The sequence below is a fragment of the Nipponia nippon genome, unplaced genomic scaffold, assembly GCF_047370975.1.
Source record: "Nipponia nippon isolate SJK-2023a ecotype South Korea unplaced genomic scaffold, ASM4737097v1 scaffold_1, whole genome shotgun sequence".
Taxonomy (NCBI): domain Eukaryota; kingdom Metazoa; phylum Chordata; class Aves; order Pelecaniformes; family Threskiornithidae; genus Nipponia; species Nipponia nippon.
The window spans coordinates 97,267,328-97,283,487 of NW_028262290.1; the positions used below are offsets into that span (position 1 = coordinate 97,267,328).

A 16,160-nucleotide genomic window follows, 5' to 3' on the forward strand; every position below is an offset into this window, starting at 1 on the left:
CTTAACATTGACCGTCATTTCTTTGATTTTAACCCGCACCCAGCGCACCAAGGAAGCCAAATTAGCTGTGTAAGACCCAGTGCAGCGTTGAGGTAAATACCAGCAGTGAATTCACGCTGCTGGCAAAAGTACCACTGCCTCTGTGGCTCTTGGTGCTCTTGTGCTCTCAGCACCACCTAGACATCAGCCTGGCACGGCATGTTTCAGCGTGTCAACAGCCACCTGCCTGCTCCTTTGTACAAACTTGCTAATCGCTTAGATTAGCACAAACGTGAAAGCCGGCTAATGTCAAGAGCTGACAGAAGCTGTGAAATAGAGCCAGTCATTTTGTGAAAGTCCTCTTCCAGCTTGGAAAGCTTGTAGGAGCTCCTGCTTCCCTTGTAGCCATTTAGAAACACAGAGTTTAATTCACAAGATTTCATATTTTGTTGGTGTCATCATACTCCATGTAGTAAGACATTTTATTTTTTAAAAAACTCTATGCTAATTTGAGACAACGTCTATGCTACGTCCTAAAATTATAAAAGCTGAGAAATGTACAGATAATATTGGTGATTCATCCTTAATTTGTTCTCGTGTTGAGAAAAGAAGCAGTTGATGCAAGTAAAGATGGAGTCTCACCTTTATCTTGGAAATTTTGTGGTGTAGTCCTAATACTGTTTCAGCATAAAGATTCTCTATTGCCATAGTCAGGGCTTAGATTTTAAATAATCGGAAGCAAAATTCTGCTATGCTAGCTGAGTGATAATGCATCAGCGCTAACCAACCTGCAGCTCCTAGCATTAGGGCTGCTAGAAAAACCTAGCAATTTGAAATCCCATTCAAGATGAGCTGTAGGACAGAGAGAAGCCTCACTCAGACCGTGACTGTGATTATACTCCAAGCATGGTATAGCAGTTTGGTTTGCTTGCTTTTGTTAAAATCTCATCTATTAATTGCAGTGTGCATTTGGCTTGGATGTGACTTAGGCGTAGGTATCAGGGCTTCAGGCTGAAGAGGCAATTCTGTTCTGCTAGAGTGAAAAATAACATTTTTACATCTATACGTGTTTCGATTTACTTTGTTGTGCCCTCTGGCTTTTCTGACATGGTACTCTAGCTCACATATAGATTTGTCCTGTTGTCTAAAAAAAAAAAAAAAAAAAAAGTTATGCCTACTGTCTATGCATTTTGGTTTTTTAAAAAAGGTCCCCAAAACCTGTAGTCTGAGTTCAGAAAGTCATGCTCCTTGCTAACGTCACTGCATACGAGCTCTTTGGCTGACCTGAGCATGGCTGGCCTGAACCTGGGTATATAAAATGGGACTTTTCTTGGGAAACTCTTGGAAGAAATAAGAGGAAGCTTATAAATGTTGTGTGACAAACACGTGCAGAGAAGCTCACCCCAGGAAACTTCATGCCTCCCATAGAAGAAGGTGGGTGTGAGAAAACTGTCTAGTTTTAAGATCTTTGCAATATTCAGAAGTTTCAGAGATGCTGTTTTTCAAACCAGCAAGTTTTTCCCCTATTAGATGTTGTAATTTACCCTAAAATGGCTGCGGGGATGGCACATGAACTGCCAAGCTGCTGCTTGACTGATGCCAGCTGTCCTAGGCAAGGGCATTATGTGGCAGTGCAGAGCTGTCCTCCTGGTTACCCTCTTTTTCCAAGATTTCCCTCCCTCCAGTGCATGCAAAATGGCTGGGCTGCAGCCAGGAAGGGTAGGACGCGATTCCTGTCCCTGAGCATCTCGCAGGCAGGGCGTTAGTGCAGCTCTGCAGACTCCCTACATGAGGTGTTGGAACCCAGGTCATGAGTGCATACTCAGGGCTATCCGTGTAAGGAGAGCAGCCCCACTGTCACCTCCCGTCGCAACCGTCTTTTCTAAAAAGAGAAGGGAGAGGGGGAACCATCCATGCCAAAAACAAGCACACAGGGATTTAAATCCAGAGGAAGGATGGGGTGGTGGAGGTATCTTGCATCAGCACCCAAATGCTGGAGAAAGGTGGGATTTCAAGCATGTGCTTCTCTTTCTTGTGATCTCGCACATTTTTCACCCTCCACTTAGCATCCTGACTGTTTTGAATCTTAATTCTCCCTGCAAGATGAAATGCAGGGAACTGAGATACTTACTTTGGGAGGAAGGTGGAATTGCATGTCAGGATCCAGGAGCCTAAATACCTTTGCAAAATAGAGTCTCAAGCATTTTATGAAATATTTAGACCTTTTGCTAATTGCCACTAATTTCGCTAATTTAGACCTGTCTAGCTAATTGTTAGCAGGATATTATTTTTTCTGATATATCATGATTACAAATGTTTCACTCTAATAGTGAAACTTCTGCAGCTAATGTCCAGCCACATGCACGCGTATATGTAGCACCTTCTTCAGAAACACTTGTGTAATTGCTTTTGGCATTAACGAACACGCTCTGCATCCAAGGAGAACTGATCCCTGAAAGCCAATTCCTGTCCCTAGCCATGTAACTGGTGTAGGACACATGGACTACCAACGCACTACTGGTTCTAATTTGAGAGGAGAGTTTTGACTGTGGCTGCCTCTTCTGCTGTGGAATTTGAGCGAAATGCTTTGGAACAATGAAGATGCTTTCTTGACATGATACAATCCACCCTTGCAATTTTTTTTCTGGGCTTGTAGTATGCAATGTAAACTGTTAAAAGTCAAATACGCTGTGACAGAAAATTGAGCTGCAGCATACAGTGAAAAGTTCAATGAGCAATAGTCATCATCAGCCTGCCTGCCTTTTCTGGAGGTAAGGACAAGTCTGCAGAATATCAGAATGGTAAGGAAAGTTGTTTGTCACCTTTTGCACATAATTCAGGGCAGGATCTGCTCGGTGCCTCTGCCTGACTCTTCTCAGGCTGGGGAGCGCACAGCCTGTGCAGGTAGTTTTAAAGTTGTGTTGTGGTCTTCGTCTCTTCCTGGGACATCGGTGCACTAGGAGACTTTCTTGCATTTCTGCCAGGGGTGACCACCCTCAGCCGGGGATCGGGGTCTCCAGCCACAGCTGCTTCCCAAGCAACAGTGGGCTGTTCCGGCAGCAGGGTGGGATGATATTCAAGGTGCTATAACAAGAGGTTGTCTCCCAAGTAGCAATTCTGTGAAAGGTTGATAAAAACATTACTGGGAATGTTTGAACCCTCTTATTATCATAACGATGGTTGTAGTAAAATAAATCCCCAAGCAGCATTCTGCAAGGAAAAAGTGAAATTCTGATGTCTTTTTCCACTTCCTTCCTCAAACCTGCAGCTGAGTCAAAGGCCCACGGTAGAAGAGCTACGTGAGAGGAAGATCCTCATCCGCTTCAGTGACTACGTGGAAGTGGCAGACGCACAGGACTACGACAGGAGGGCGGACAAACCCTGGACACGACTCACAGCCGCCGACAAAGTGAGTGAAGCAACTTCGGGAGAGCCATGATCTGAATAGCTAGAGCATGTCGTGGCAAACAGCATCCCTCAGGTCCCACGGCCATCAAGGAATAAACCTCCACCTGAGTTCCCTTCCCAACACACCTTTGGTTTCTTCCTGTTCACAAGGTTTGTTGTTTGAGTCATAAATCTTTGCCAAGAAGGCTCCTACATGGGTGGAAACCAGGAGCCAGCCTAGCAGCATTATACCATTTAAACAGAGAGGGGAGAATATCAAGCCCTTTGAGGAAAGGTCTCAAACTCTGTTTGTTGGTTTTGGTCTTGTCACATAATGCTGCCAGCTGAGAGCTCCTGCAAGACCTAGCAGAGCAGTGTGACAGCAGCACTTGCCAGAATTACTGTGCCAGGATGGAGAAGGCCTGGGTGCAAAAATGGCAGCAGGTCAAATGCTTGGCAAAAGCACCTCCCACCAAAGCCAGGTAACTTCTTTCTAGTGTCTAACGACAGGGGTGTTTACTCAGGGTTTCTGCCGCATTCCACAGAGTATTTTAAGGACTAAACTGAAATTGCACGAGCCCTGCAGATGAAGAAAAGCTGTGTATTTGGTATCAAGTGCGCTGTTCTCTTGAGCGCCACTGGGGCCTTCACTAAGTGGTGTCTCTGGTGGCAGCACTGGTGGCAGAGGAGTTCACGCTGCTGGTGAATTATAACAGTCATATCCTGAGGGTCTTAATGGTGCCTCAGGAAGAAGACTTAAACGTTTTATGGCCACTGTAAGAAAAGAGGACTATGAGACTGATCAGTGACTCCCATGCTTTAGTCACTCTATGACGCCCATGTAATTTTAAAGAGTTTCAGCTACCCGACTATTTCTTTGCTGTGGGACTCATGCAGCAATGGAGACCACGATGTCCAGTGTTTAGAGACAGGAGCAGGATTCCTGGCCGTGCCACTCATTTATGGTGCTCTTGGTTTTATTCACAGAGGAAAGGGCAGCCCGTTCTATTTGTAAAATTTAACCGAAGGACTTGTATAGTTTTGTGACCACTGATTTTCTCCTTGACAGAGGGCTTTTCCAGTTTAGTTTTGAATAAGTTAATATAGCATAAACTCATCTGAAAAAGAGAAAAACTTCCTCTGGACTGTCCACAGGCCATAATATACTGGGTTAAATTAACTTTTCCCATTTTACCTCACCATGTTGGACAAGATCTTATTCAACAGACTTAGTTATATTCTTCCAATTGGTAGGGAGGGAATAAATCTCCAAATGGTTCTGCAGCCTTTGAGAGATCCCTGTCTGGGATGAAAGGCATGGAGAGACTTCAGCTGGGAAAGGAGGTTTGGTGTCCTTCCTCATCCTGTGTCTGTGAAAAGAACAATTATTAAATACCGCTATTAAATGTGGCCTGGTAAAGAATTTGGTATTAAGGCAAAGTACTTTGAGGTCACTTTTTCTTTTTTATAATGCATGTGCAAAGTCAGTACACAGAGCAAAGGGCTTAAGTTCTCCAAGTGAACTTTTTCTAAGCAAAGCAGGAGAAGAAGAAATGTTTGTCATTCTAATATTAATGCCCCTTATGGCATAAGGAAGCAGGTACATTATTTTTTGGGTTTGCGTCGCATGGGTGATATTCTGATTTCTGCCGTTCAGATGACCTTTTTCCCTACCACTGTGCCCACTGTTGGAAAAAAATAGCCAGACAAATTGGAAGCAACTCTAAAATGTCTGAAAAAGCTGCAACATCCTATAGAAGATTATTTTCTTCCAGAGCTTTGATTCAATAACTGTCTTCATTGGTCAGCACAGGTTAGATTTATTGCAAAAATAGATTTTAGTAATGGACTTTTCTGTTTGTCAGTAAATCTTGCTCTGTGTGCTGGATGTAGGGAACTGCCTTCAGTCTGACTTCATCTTTAGCAGGTCTGACTGTTTCAGGATTAAAAAGGGCACTTGTAAAGCTCTCCAACAGATGAGGGATGCAGGGGGGAATAGATTCCAGACCTTGTGGGAGTCAGCAGCCCGGGTGGCCTCCTTCACAGTCACTTAAGCAGCAAATTGGTCTGCTGAAGGTAGGCCCTTGAGTTGCTGCATAGCCATCGCTCTGTCCTGATAGATGGAGGCAGAGCCTGACAGACATTTCTAAGGTAAATAAAAAAGCAAAGCTGCGCAGAAAGAGCACAAGGGACCCTTTCTGTAGATCACACTCGCAAAATCTATCACTTAGGGCTTGTCAAGGCAAAGGTAGTTGGTGACTGGATCAGTGGCTGTTGCCACAAACTGCTCTTTGTACGGGTTTACATTTCCTTCATCAAGAAAAATTCCTGACAGACACGAGCACCACCGACTGGAGCACTTGGACTCAAGGCTTGGGACTTGAGCCAGTTCTGCTGAGCACCCTCTCCAACACAAAGCTGAGTCCCTCCAAGTCACCCCTCCTTTTTTGTATTCTTCAGTATTTCTCTTCCTGCCAGCCACCCCTGGTTTTCTTTTCCCTCACAGACAAACCACAGAGGCTGTAGGTAACCGGGTCTCCTGCAGGTGCTGAATATGACCACCTGTGGCTCCTTTTCTGCTGGATTAGTGCCCTTGAATCCGTCCAGTAAACGGCACAGCTGGGTCAGAAGGGAGGAGGCGGGCAGAGGGGCACAGCCCCAGGCAGAGGGGAGGGCAGGGAGGCAGGTGTCCCTCTTCCCTCCCAAGTAAGCTCGGCCACTTTCAGTAACTTCACCCAAGGAAATTCAGGACCGCATAAAGGTGGGAGACATCTCAAATGTGAGTCCGGTGGGATCCGGGCCCAGTGTATTCACAGTCCAGCTCTGAAACAGATCGCAGTGTTTGAGAAACTCTGGTGCACGTTTTTTTTCTCATGCTTATGCTAATTTGGATTTTGTACATGAAATTGTTTACATAATAAGCCAGAATTGGGTTCTGTACCTATGTTGGCTATGGTATGTTTTCAAATTGAGCCATTCCACTGAAGCATTTATCTCTTCCCTTTATGTGATTTAGAACATGGTTATATCTCTTCCTTTTCACATTTTAAAGGTTTTTTTGTTTTTTTCTTTCTCTCTCTGATAACGTTACCTATCTATCTGCTTCACTTTCAATATACTGTTTTGAGAACAAAGTCAACCTATTTTGATCTCTCTCATTTATACATTTATGAGTTTATTTGTCCTTTGCAGGCAGCCATTCGAAAAGAGCTTAATGAATTTAAAAGCACTGAAATGGAAGTTCATGAATTAAGTAGGCATCTAACAAGGTAAGCTGAGATTAATTTTTTAAGACTATCAATGAATACTGTTGTTTTCCAAAAAAAAACCAGCAGCTGTTTCTTCAACACCCACTGAACACACCATGAGGTCTAAACAACATTTAGAATCAGAAGCTGTAAAAGAAACTCGCACAGAACGAGCTCATGCTGCCTCCTTACATGGCGGTATGCAGGCACGTGCCATCTGTTTAATGAAGCGTAACCTCCTTTTATTTTAAATCATCATGCTCTACCTGCATGTCCCTTCTTCTGATATCAAAAGTAAATAGTGTTGGTGTCTGAAGGAGGACAGGGCACTCTTGTAGAGCCAGTGCGTAGCAAGGTATGAATGAGCGTACCCTCAGACCCCGCTGGGGATATGGCTGTTCCACGCTACGCACATCCCACGCACAGGTCGCTCAGTCCTGCCCTCCACATTCTGCCATAGGCAATGCAGTGGGGAAATAGCAAGATCAGCATTGTGAGAGGCACTAATTTTTACACTTTTAGGCTTTTTTTTAGTTAAAAAGGTAGAGACTGAATGAATTATCCATGACCCCAAACTAGCAAGCCTCCTGTCTGACAGGCTAGGGCCGAGGCACGCTGGGAGGTCAGGGCACGTCCCCTCACACAGCCTGTGCTGACTCTGCCCTGGCTTTGATGCCGAGATGAGCTGAACTCGGGGCATTTCAGCTGAAGTCAGGCCTTTGCAAATCAACATTAACCCCCACTCATTGTTAGACATTAAAGACAAGCGTTAGGTATTGAAGACAAGTGAGAGCGAGAGCTGGTGCAGAACTGGAGCTGCCCTTGTATTAATACGTTCATCAGCTAGGTGCTCATAAAAAATGCAGTTAATACTTTTAAGAAAAATACAGAAAAGCTTGAGGCAAAATTAATTTTGTATTAGGGGATTTTTATGTGTATAAATTAATAATTATATTAAAATTCACCACATGTATTATGCATATATCCCCTTGCAGAAACGATCTCCCTCCTACTTCCTAGCATGTGCTAGGACGGTTGCACTGGGGTTTGTAATAACTGAGTGCTGCTAGAGTAACAAGCCAGCTGCCTTTGAGCTGTGAGGGCTGGAAGCAGCTTTAGGGTGCGCGGTTGGCCTAGAGCTGTTGACCTCAGTGACTGAGCCTTTGAGGGGCGTTTGGCTCGCTCCGCCAGGAGCGCAGTGACAAATTTAGAAAGGATGAGGCTGTTTTAAAGGAGGTGTTGCTACAAGGAGCTGAGCTCCATTGAGAGCTCCGTTGATTTCCATGAGGTCTTAACATCCCACAAACATAGAGACTGGTTTAGTTTTCCAGAAGTCTCTCCAGCTGCTTGGCTTTTGCAGGTTTCTGGGCAGTATTTTGCTTCTCTTCCAGCGTTGGAGTGAGCAGTGACCCTCTGAGATGGCTCAGTTTCTTTTTGAAAGCCACCGAGTGGCTTTGGCTCGCTAAGTCTGGGCCAGGCATACTCAGAGGTATAGCTAATATAATAGAAATTGGAATAAGGGTTTGTCTGAAGTTCAGCATGACTTACTGGTTAGACAAGTGGCTTCAGGAAATATGCACTTGAAGGAAGCGCGCTTAAACAAAATAGAGCAATTCCCTTAAACAAACTTAGATAAATCACCATTATAAAATCATTAGCAAGGTAATGAGCTATTCATGTCATTAAGCAGTGGCATGAGCTGAGCAAAGAATGTGAGCGTTGCTTTACTAGTGGGACACGTTAATTAATGATAGAGTGAAAAAATCAAAGCTTAAAAAAAAAAAAAACCCAACCTTTGCAGAGCTGACAAACACAGGCCTCCTGACACAGGGTGTACTTGCAGAAAGGGCGGCCATTTTAGCTCTACTTGTCTCTTTAGCCTCAGACATTAAGGAATAATCGAACTGTATGTAAATCTTTCTGGCTGAAGAGCACAAAGTTTGTCTAAACCAGACAATTTTTATGGAATGAGGCATGGTGTGGTCTGAAAGAGGACTAGCTGATCTGAAATAACTCGCTCAGGGATCTGAGAGGATGGACCCAAGGCGTAGTAGTGTCTTTGGGTAGATTTTGGTGCAAACTGCTTATGCCTATGAACTGTGAGTGTCTGTTCTGGGTCCACAGTGCCAGCGTGGCTGATGTCAATGCTGCAGGAATCAAGCTGCCTAATTGCGTCACTGTAGCAATTAGTTCTCCAATTTTTTTATGTACAATTTGCATGTGAGGATATTAGCTTTACTATTTCTTTTTTTTTTTTTTTCCCCCTTGGGTTTTAGGTTTCATAGACCGTAGCAGTTCAATTCTACCTGACTACTATGCCGTCTTCAAAACATAACTAAAAGGAACCATAAGTGCTGGTATTATTCACTTCCCTGTTACGTACAATGTAAATCTTCTAAACTGCCTTTTTAAAAAAAAAGAAGAGTAGAAAAATATAAATTTAAAAAAAAAAAATGGAAAATTGTATTTACATGTGATGGGTACTGCAGCATCATCAGACCTGCTGGTTCGAGCTTCAGTAACAGAAAATACCCCTGGTGGGAATCGTGCCAAGACTTGGCATCTATGTATAAGACTTTCCTGGCATGTGGACTTGCCATACATGTTCAAGCCCAGCTGGTGGTGCATCCATTTCGTCTTCAGGCACCCTTCATCCTGACAAGCCTCTGTCATCAACTCTAGAGAGCCCCAAGATGGTGTTCAGGGAATCACTGGCCTGGGTGAAGTCTCCAAAAGACCGGCACCTAAGGCACTAAAGCACTTACTTATACCAAACACTCCTTTCAGGCTGCGAGCACCTTATGAGGATGGTGAAGGAGCAAAAATTACTCTACGGGCCAGCCCATCTGTGAATATCATCTGGCTAGAAAGGCATTTCTTTCCTTGGAGAAGTTTATGGCCAGTCGATAGGCATTGTTCGGCTCCCAAGCAGAAAAAGGCATCACCTGTAAAGAACAGGACTCCCTACTGAAGGCTGGTTCAGCTCTAGCAACTGTTTATTTTTTCATCGCTTTCAAGTGTAACTTTCTAAACCCAGTTGTGAACCCATCAGCAGTAAGCGACAAGAATGTTGAGGACACACAAGCAAAACCCATCTCTTCATGGTCACTGCATGGCATTCGCTCAGCTTGTAGTTTGTTTTTACCCTCGAGCCTTGCGACTGTGTGAGAGCCAACACACACCCGGCAGCGAGAAAGGCGGGCATTCCCAGCCGCTCTGCAGAGGGACACACGACGGGAGGAACTGGGCGGGGGGGGCGTCGATGAGGAATATCTGTCCTCTCTGTAGCAGGTGTTTCAAGAACTTACCCTAAACTCATACTGAGAAAAGCATGACAGATTGTGTTACCTGGCCTAACAAAAGGTGTCTGGTGGATTGGTGTGGATGGTGAGACTTGTCACCAGTACCCACAGCTGAGGCATAAGGACAGAAATCCAGGGGTGTTCTGGTTTGGTTTTAATTTATTTTTATTATAGTGGTTTAACACACAAACTGACCAAGCAGAGCTCAGAGAGCTGGTCACTCTGGGCCTGGTTTACCTGCCAGCTTAAGCGTGTGCTTAACGCTAAGTAAGCATGCAAACAGCCTCACTGCATTCAAGAACATGTCTGACAGGCTTAACTGAAGCTGAATACATGTAAGTAAGTGCTTTTCTGAACTTTGGCCAGCACCTCCCAGAATCAAGTCCTTAACCAGTATAATGCCAGCAAGCTGGGGCAAACATTGTCTAGGATTCCTTTCCAGCTTTAGCAAGAAACTATTATGCCATGTTTTTGGGCCACTAGCCCAAAGCACTGTAGCAACATTACTGTAAGAAGTTCCAAATTATTACTTCAGGACACCTTTTTTCTTCCACATTTCTTCTATTTTGCTTTGACAGTTTGAACAGAGAGGCCAAAGTTTTTTACTACGGTGTTGTTATTTCTGTTATTATTACTTTTTCCTTTCTTGCTGTCTTCCACGTAGCTATCCACTCTTCTGCGCTCCCTCTCTACCTCCCCCGATGCCATGCTAACATTGACCTTTACTGATTGCGGGCTGAGAAGCCTCTTGCACATGAGCATTTGATGGCCAATGCTGCGTAGTGCCAACGCTCCTGCCTCTTCTCAGGCCTCCATCGCATTCCTCTGGTCGCAGGAGTAAAGCAAAAGGACCACGGGTTGTTCTGGCATCCAGCCTGCCGAACGACACCGGCAGCGAGGCCAATGCACTCCATTTACGCTTAGCAGTGGTACTCAATACCTCACAGGTTTGCTCTCCATCAGAGACAAGTGAAAGCGTTTCATTCTCATCTGTGGCCACCCTTGCCATGCTATGGATTATTAGCTGTTAAATAAGAATTGGCTTCTGGTGCCTCGTTTTTGAGGCAGCATGCCTCTGATGTGACGTGCTTCCCAGACCAGGTAGTGATTTCCGAAGCAACACACAGAGTGATCCCCGTATCACCAGCTCACAGTTGCTTTAGAGACAAGTTCATCAGTAGTGGAAGCCTTTAATGTGCAATGTTATCGGCTCAGTGCAGCAAAGACAGAGCACTTACTTACGTACTAGCCAGGAATATGCTGCTGTGGAGTTATTTTCACAAAAACGTGGGGGGGTTCACGTTTTTAAATTCATTCACATACACATGCACGCGTAACAAAACTGCATCACAGCTTTAAAAAGGGAAAAACAAAACTCTAGGCTTTTGCCTACACACACACATTGCATTAGGAAAGGGCTCTGCAACATCGCTGTGTTGAAGAGCAGCAAGCCCTCATGTTCCCAGCACGGATCCCACACCTGCCCTGGCGTCGTTAGCTTAGAGGTTCGGTGTGAAAGGGAAGGACAGAAACCACAGGACTCAGTAGGCTGGTGGGAGGAATGGGTGAGATTTTTTTTTTCATTTTATGATTAAAATGACGAGGAAAGAGGTGGAAGTAGCAGACTGCTGTTGTCAGTGCCGGAGTCCCCAGGGGAACAGGTCGCCTGTGGGCAACGTCAGTCTGGGCACTGCCACCGTCCCTCGTGGGCATCGACCCCAGCAGTGCCCACGCCTGCCCGTCTGGTAGCCTAAATAAACCCTTGGGCGCTGGCTGAGGCACAAAACAGCCAAGCCCTGGGTGACGGCCAGATGCTCCCCGACCACCCTGCCTCCATCTGGGTGGGCCCCGGGCAGGTCCCCGCTGACTGCTTAGCAAGGTGTCGCGCTCTGCCTGCCTCAGGATTCACGCTGTCCCCAGGGAAGCTACAGGTGGCAATGCTTTTTGCTTTTTTCTTTTTTTTTTTTTTTTTTAATGATGTTAACTCCTGCCTGAGCAGACACCAGGACACAGTGGAAGAACTGCCATGTCTCTCCCAAATTGCAAGTAGAGCTTATTACTGAAAAGGGAGAAGGAGGAGGAGAAAGAAGCCATATAAAGTCTTTGGCACTGTAGTAAGCACCACAGAACTGGCACTTCATCTGGTTTTAGCTTCAGTGGGTGTGGGTATTTTGCAAAGTTACCCTTTGGCGAGGCATTCTTCAACAGCCCTTCAGTGCCTGAACACTGCAGCGCATCCTCAGTTTGCACGCCCGCCTCTGGCATCCACGGGAAGTTGCAGGCAGACGGGGGAACAGCTAGGTCTTTTTTTTTAAATCTCTTTTCTTGAGCACTTCGTTTTCCCATCTCTGAAAGCCATCACAGCAAAGTAGTTGTGATCCTGTTGAGGGTGAAGAGAAAAAAAAAAAAAAAAAAAACAACCCCAAACAGTCAGGATTTCCCCCCCCCCCCCTTCAGCCTGGCTTATGTGTAGGACATAAAGATGATGGTATTCCTGCTAAGACTCTGTTAACGTTGCAGTTAACACCAGTCATCCTCATTCATATTAGGAAGAGATTAATAGTAGTACTAAAGAAATTATATCAGGTTTAGAGAATGGAAAAATCAACAAAAATTACTATTCCCATCATCCATCTCCAGGGCTGAAGATGGAGATAATATTCTAGAGCCAAGGAAGAAAAACATTTTGGTTATAATCTACTGAATCCTGCTGGGCTATTCAAGTGCTGTGACAGCTGTTCTACAGCCTGTGGAAAGATGAGGTGGAAGCGGGGGGTGGGGGCGGTGGCGGTGGCGGGGATTAGAAAAGCAACTCCAAAACATTTAGACAAAAGTTTTGATTGTTTGGGGAAAAAAAAAAAAGCGATGGCGAGGAAACACGATGGCGGCATCGCCCTGCCGCCCACCCCCTCGCCAGCAGCAGGCTGTGGGGAGCTGGGGACGTACTGATGGCTGGCAGGGAAGGTCCGCCTTGTGGCCTTCCCCCACCCCCGCCCCGCTGGTCAGGTACCTGCAAGCTGAAGAAGTTTCAGGCTGCAGGTTTGCTGGGATGGGGCTCAGGTCAGCTTTTGTGCCTAGCCAATTCCTTCCGCGCACTTACCAGAAGAGAAGGCAGGCAGGACAAGAATATAATAGACTTTTAACTATTTTCTGTTAACTGAAACTATTTAGCGAGCCCATTACACAAATATATTTCAGCCTAATACTTACGTGTAACCACAGCACTTTTTGTCATCACCGCAACTAGTCACCAACCTCCTCACCTTCGTTACTTCTACAGTGCCGTCTGTGCAGTGGAAACACTATAAACCAAGAGAGGGGGAGCACTCCCAACATGCCTGGCGAAAGCTTGCACTCACAAGAAAAGATGGGCGAGATGGAAACCCATAGTTACATGTCAACGGGGGCTCCCTAACGTGCCTGCAAATAAAATCACGTTGTATAAATAGCCATGGGAGATGACTAGGCTAATAAAAAAATCAGGAAAGAAAAAGGGGACAAATGATTTTTTTCCCCAGTGTTCAGTCTGCTCAAGCTTGGAACAACGTCTGTAAACAAAGAGGAGGTGACGGGCACATTACCTGCATTCCCATGTGTCCCAGTTACTCCTGCACCAGTTGCATTTTCCAGTTGATATCCAAGTGTATGTATATAGTTTGTCTTTGTATAGGAGTGAGTGTGGTGGCTGTCAATCATGTGCTCTTCCAGTATTGTAATTTAACAGATTATGGCTGTATGAAAACGATGTAAATAACTAGAAGAAGATTAAACTGGATCTCTATGTCCTAGTTTTTGTACATACTGAAACTGCATGGTATTTAAATTATTGTTTGTCTCTGATGTATGCAGTTTCTTAAAAAAATTCATTTAAAAAAAAAAAAAAACCAAAACCATTCCTGTGCCTGTGTATTTTATCACCTTCTGTCCCAGTGACGGCTAACATAACAAACGGATGCAGTCAAGGATACCAGCCCTCCTGCCGCCAGCCAGGCTCCGCACTGCAGCCTGGCAGCTGCAGCAACAGAGTGCGCGCCCATGGTGGGGAGCAAAGCAGAAGAGCAAGACGTGACTTACCAGAGCAGAGCGACCGGGCATCGCGGCGGCTGAGCCACGAGCGCCGTCTCTGTGAGCTGGTCCAGCAAAGGTGGGCAAAGGAAGATGACTGGTGCCTCAGCTGCTGAAGTGGTAGCCAACACCAGGCTAATAAAGAACAAAACCAGCAGTCTGCACTAGACACACACACACACAAACAAAAACTACCCCTCGCCACCATGCTGTCAGCCCAGGGTACGTACACCCTGTCAGGTGCCTGCTGCCAGAGCCCCTGTGCAGCGTTTGCCAACTCTGCTCTCCCTTCCCTCTTCACAACGTGGTTAGAGAAACCGCCACTCAGGAGTACCCCCTACTTTCATAGCACCTTTTCAGCTTCCCCCCCGCCCCCCCTTTCTTTTCCCCAAGTAGCTTCGGTGGTGACACAGCATTTGTCACAGGTTGTGACAAACTGCAGCCTCTGCGTAGTGAAAAGGGGAGGAAAAACCTTTAAGCACGTACCTTCAAACAGCCTCACAAGCCTTCTGCAGAAAGTACGGAAGGTGACAGCTCTGCTTCGGCTGTTTAGTTTTCATGACTGATGGTGCAAAAATTCTGACCCCAAAGAAACAGTCGGCATCAGCATCCTCACTGTAACCGGTGGGTGGGAGCCGCTCCCCTCCCCTGATGCACACACGGGCTTCCAATTACACAAAAATAAAAGGTCCGTATACTTAACTGACCAAATTCTGCTCTTTTCCATTGCTGATATGGAGACACAACTTGACCAAAACTCTGGTACTGGGCTTTTTTGTTTACAGCTGGGCAAGTTTTCACTGACCTTACAATCCTTGTTTGTGTGTGGTTGTATGCATTTCCATTCTGGCAGCCAACAAGTCTGTAGCTATCCAGGGAGGTTCAGATAAATAAATGAAGTAAAAAAAACAACGAATTTTTGACTGAAGATCCCCTTTCCCCATAACTAGCTCTGGTTCCTGTAGCAGGATTATATAGCGGCTTTTTATGTTTTAACTGAAGCGTTTCATAAAACCGGCCTAAGGAAAAGAGACGTGTGTGTCTTCAGTGAAGTCCATGTAATTACTAGCAATCAAACTGCAATCTAATGCCATCTTTAGGCAGAAAACAAAGAAGAGGGCTGAGGAAAAAAAAAAAAAAAAAAAATCAATTCTCCATTAAACAGGCAGCCCCTGGTGACCAGCTCAGCAACAGCGTTCCTGCTACCGTGACCAGCTGCTTCAAGCCACTTCAGAAACGATGTAGGAAAGCAGGCCTGCGGGAACAACCGGCAGCCAGGTACACCCTGCCGTCACCCTCTTGCAACATTCCCTGTTAATGGGACAGAAGATACAACGATTTCTGTTGTAACATCTATTTGATGAGTGTCTAAGTTTTACATACATGGATACATTAACCCTGAGGTAGGAGACAGACCTCTCTGTTTAGCAAGCAGTTTGGAACGTAAAAGCTAGATCCATCCACGTGTCCATGACCATAGAATCACAGAATGGGTTGGGTTGGAAGGGACCTTAAAGACCACCTGGTTCCAGCCCCCCTGCCGTGGGCAGGGACACCTTCCACTAGACCCAGGTGCTCAGAGCCCCATCCAGCCTGGCCTTGAACACTTCCAGGGAGGGGGCACCCACAGCTTCTCTGGGCAACCTGTTCCAGTGTCTCTGCCATCATCTTCCTCACCCCCATTCCCCCCTCTTGCGCCTCGGAACAAGGCTTCCAGGCAACTAAGTCTGAAACAAGAGCGCGGCCGTGCCCTGGTGCCATGGTCCAGCCGGTCTGCGTGGGACAAAGTGGCCGCCCTGCTCCGGAGCGGTGTGAGCCGACCGTGGCCGGTGTGTGCATGGACATCACCAGCACCCCTTAAGCAGCTCCCAGGGCAAGATGCAGACAGTGCAACACCACCCTATGCCCACGCCGGCAAGCGTGGCCTACAAATTGTACAAAATTGCCTACAAAATTCTTCCCTGAGTGGCAGAATGAACGAAAGCTTGGCTTTTCAGTAAATTTGTGCTGCGTGGTTAGGAGCTCTGGTGTTCAGAAAGACATCTTCAACTCAAGTTGTCCCACGTGTCCCACAGGGCGATGAAAGTTGATCTCCTATCCACGGAAACCTGCTCTGTGCCACTCTTTATCAGCCTCCAAATTACTGTATTTCAGCTGCTTCTGTCTCCGTGCTCTCCTG

At 45.9% G+C, this 16,160-nt stretch overlaps 1 protein-coding gene and 1 long non-coding RNA gene across 11 annotated transcripts in view; one reads left to right on the forward strand and one right to left on the reverse strand.

Moving 5' to 3' along the window:
• Positions 1–12,264, forward strand: part of PHACTR1 (phosphatase and actin regulator 1) — a 314,460-nt gene extending 302,196 nt beyond the window's left edge. For all 10 annotated transcript variants that reach the window (XM_087763453.1, XM_087763473.1, XM_087763495.1 and 7 more), the window contains 3 exons: positions 3,248–3,388; positions 6,559–6,635; positions 8,891–12,264. In XM_087763453.1, coding sequence (XP_087619579.1) covers positions 3,248–3,388; positions 6,559–6,635; positions 8,891–8,906 — 234 coding nt within the window. In that variant the 3' untranslated portion in view covers positions 8,907–12,264. The remainder of the gene's footprint in view (positions 1–3,247; positions 3,389–6,558; positions 6,636–8,890) is intronic.
• Positions 12,265–12,314: 50 nt separating this feature from the next.
• On the reverse strand, positions 12,315–16,160 carry LOC148057496 (uncharacterized). The gene is made up of 3 exons (XR_015706109.1): positions 14,468–16,160; positions 13,991–14,116; positions 12,315–13,647 (listed from the first exon to the last, which is right to left on the reverse strand). It is a non-coding gene; the product is annotated as an uncharacterized LOC148057496 (long non-coding RNA).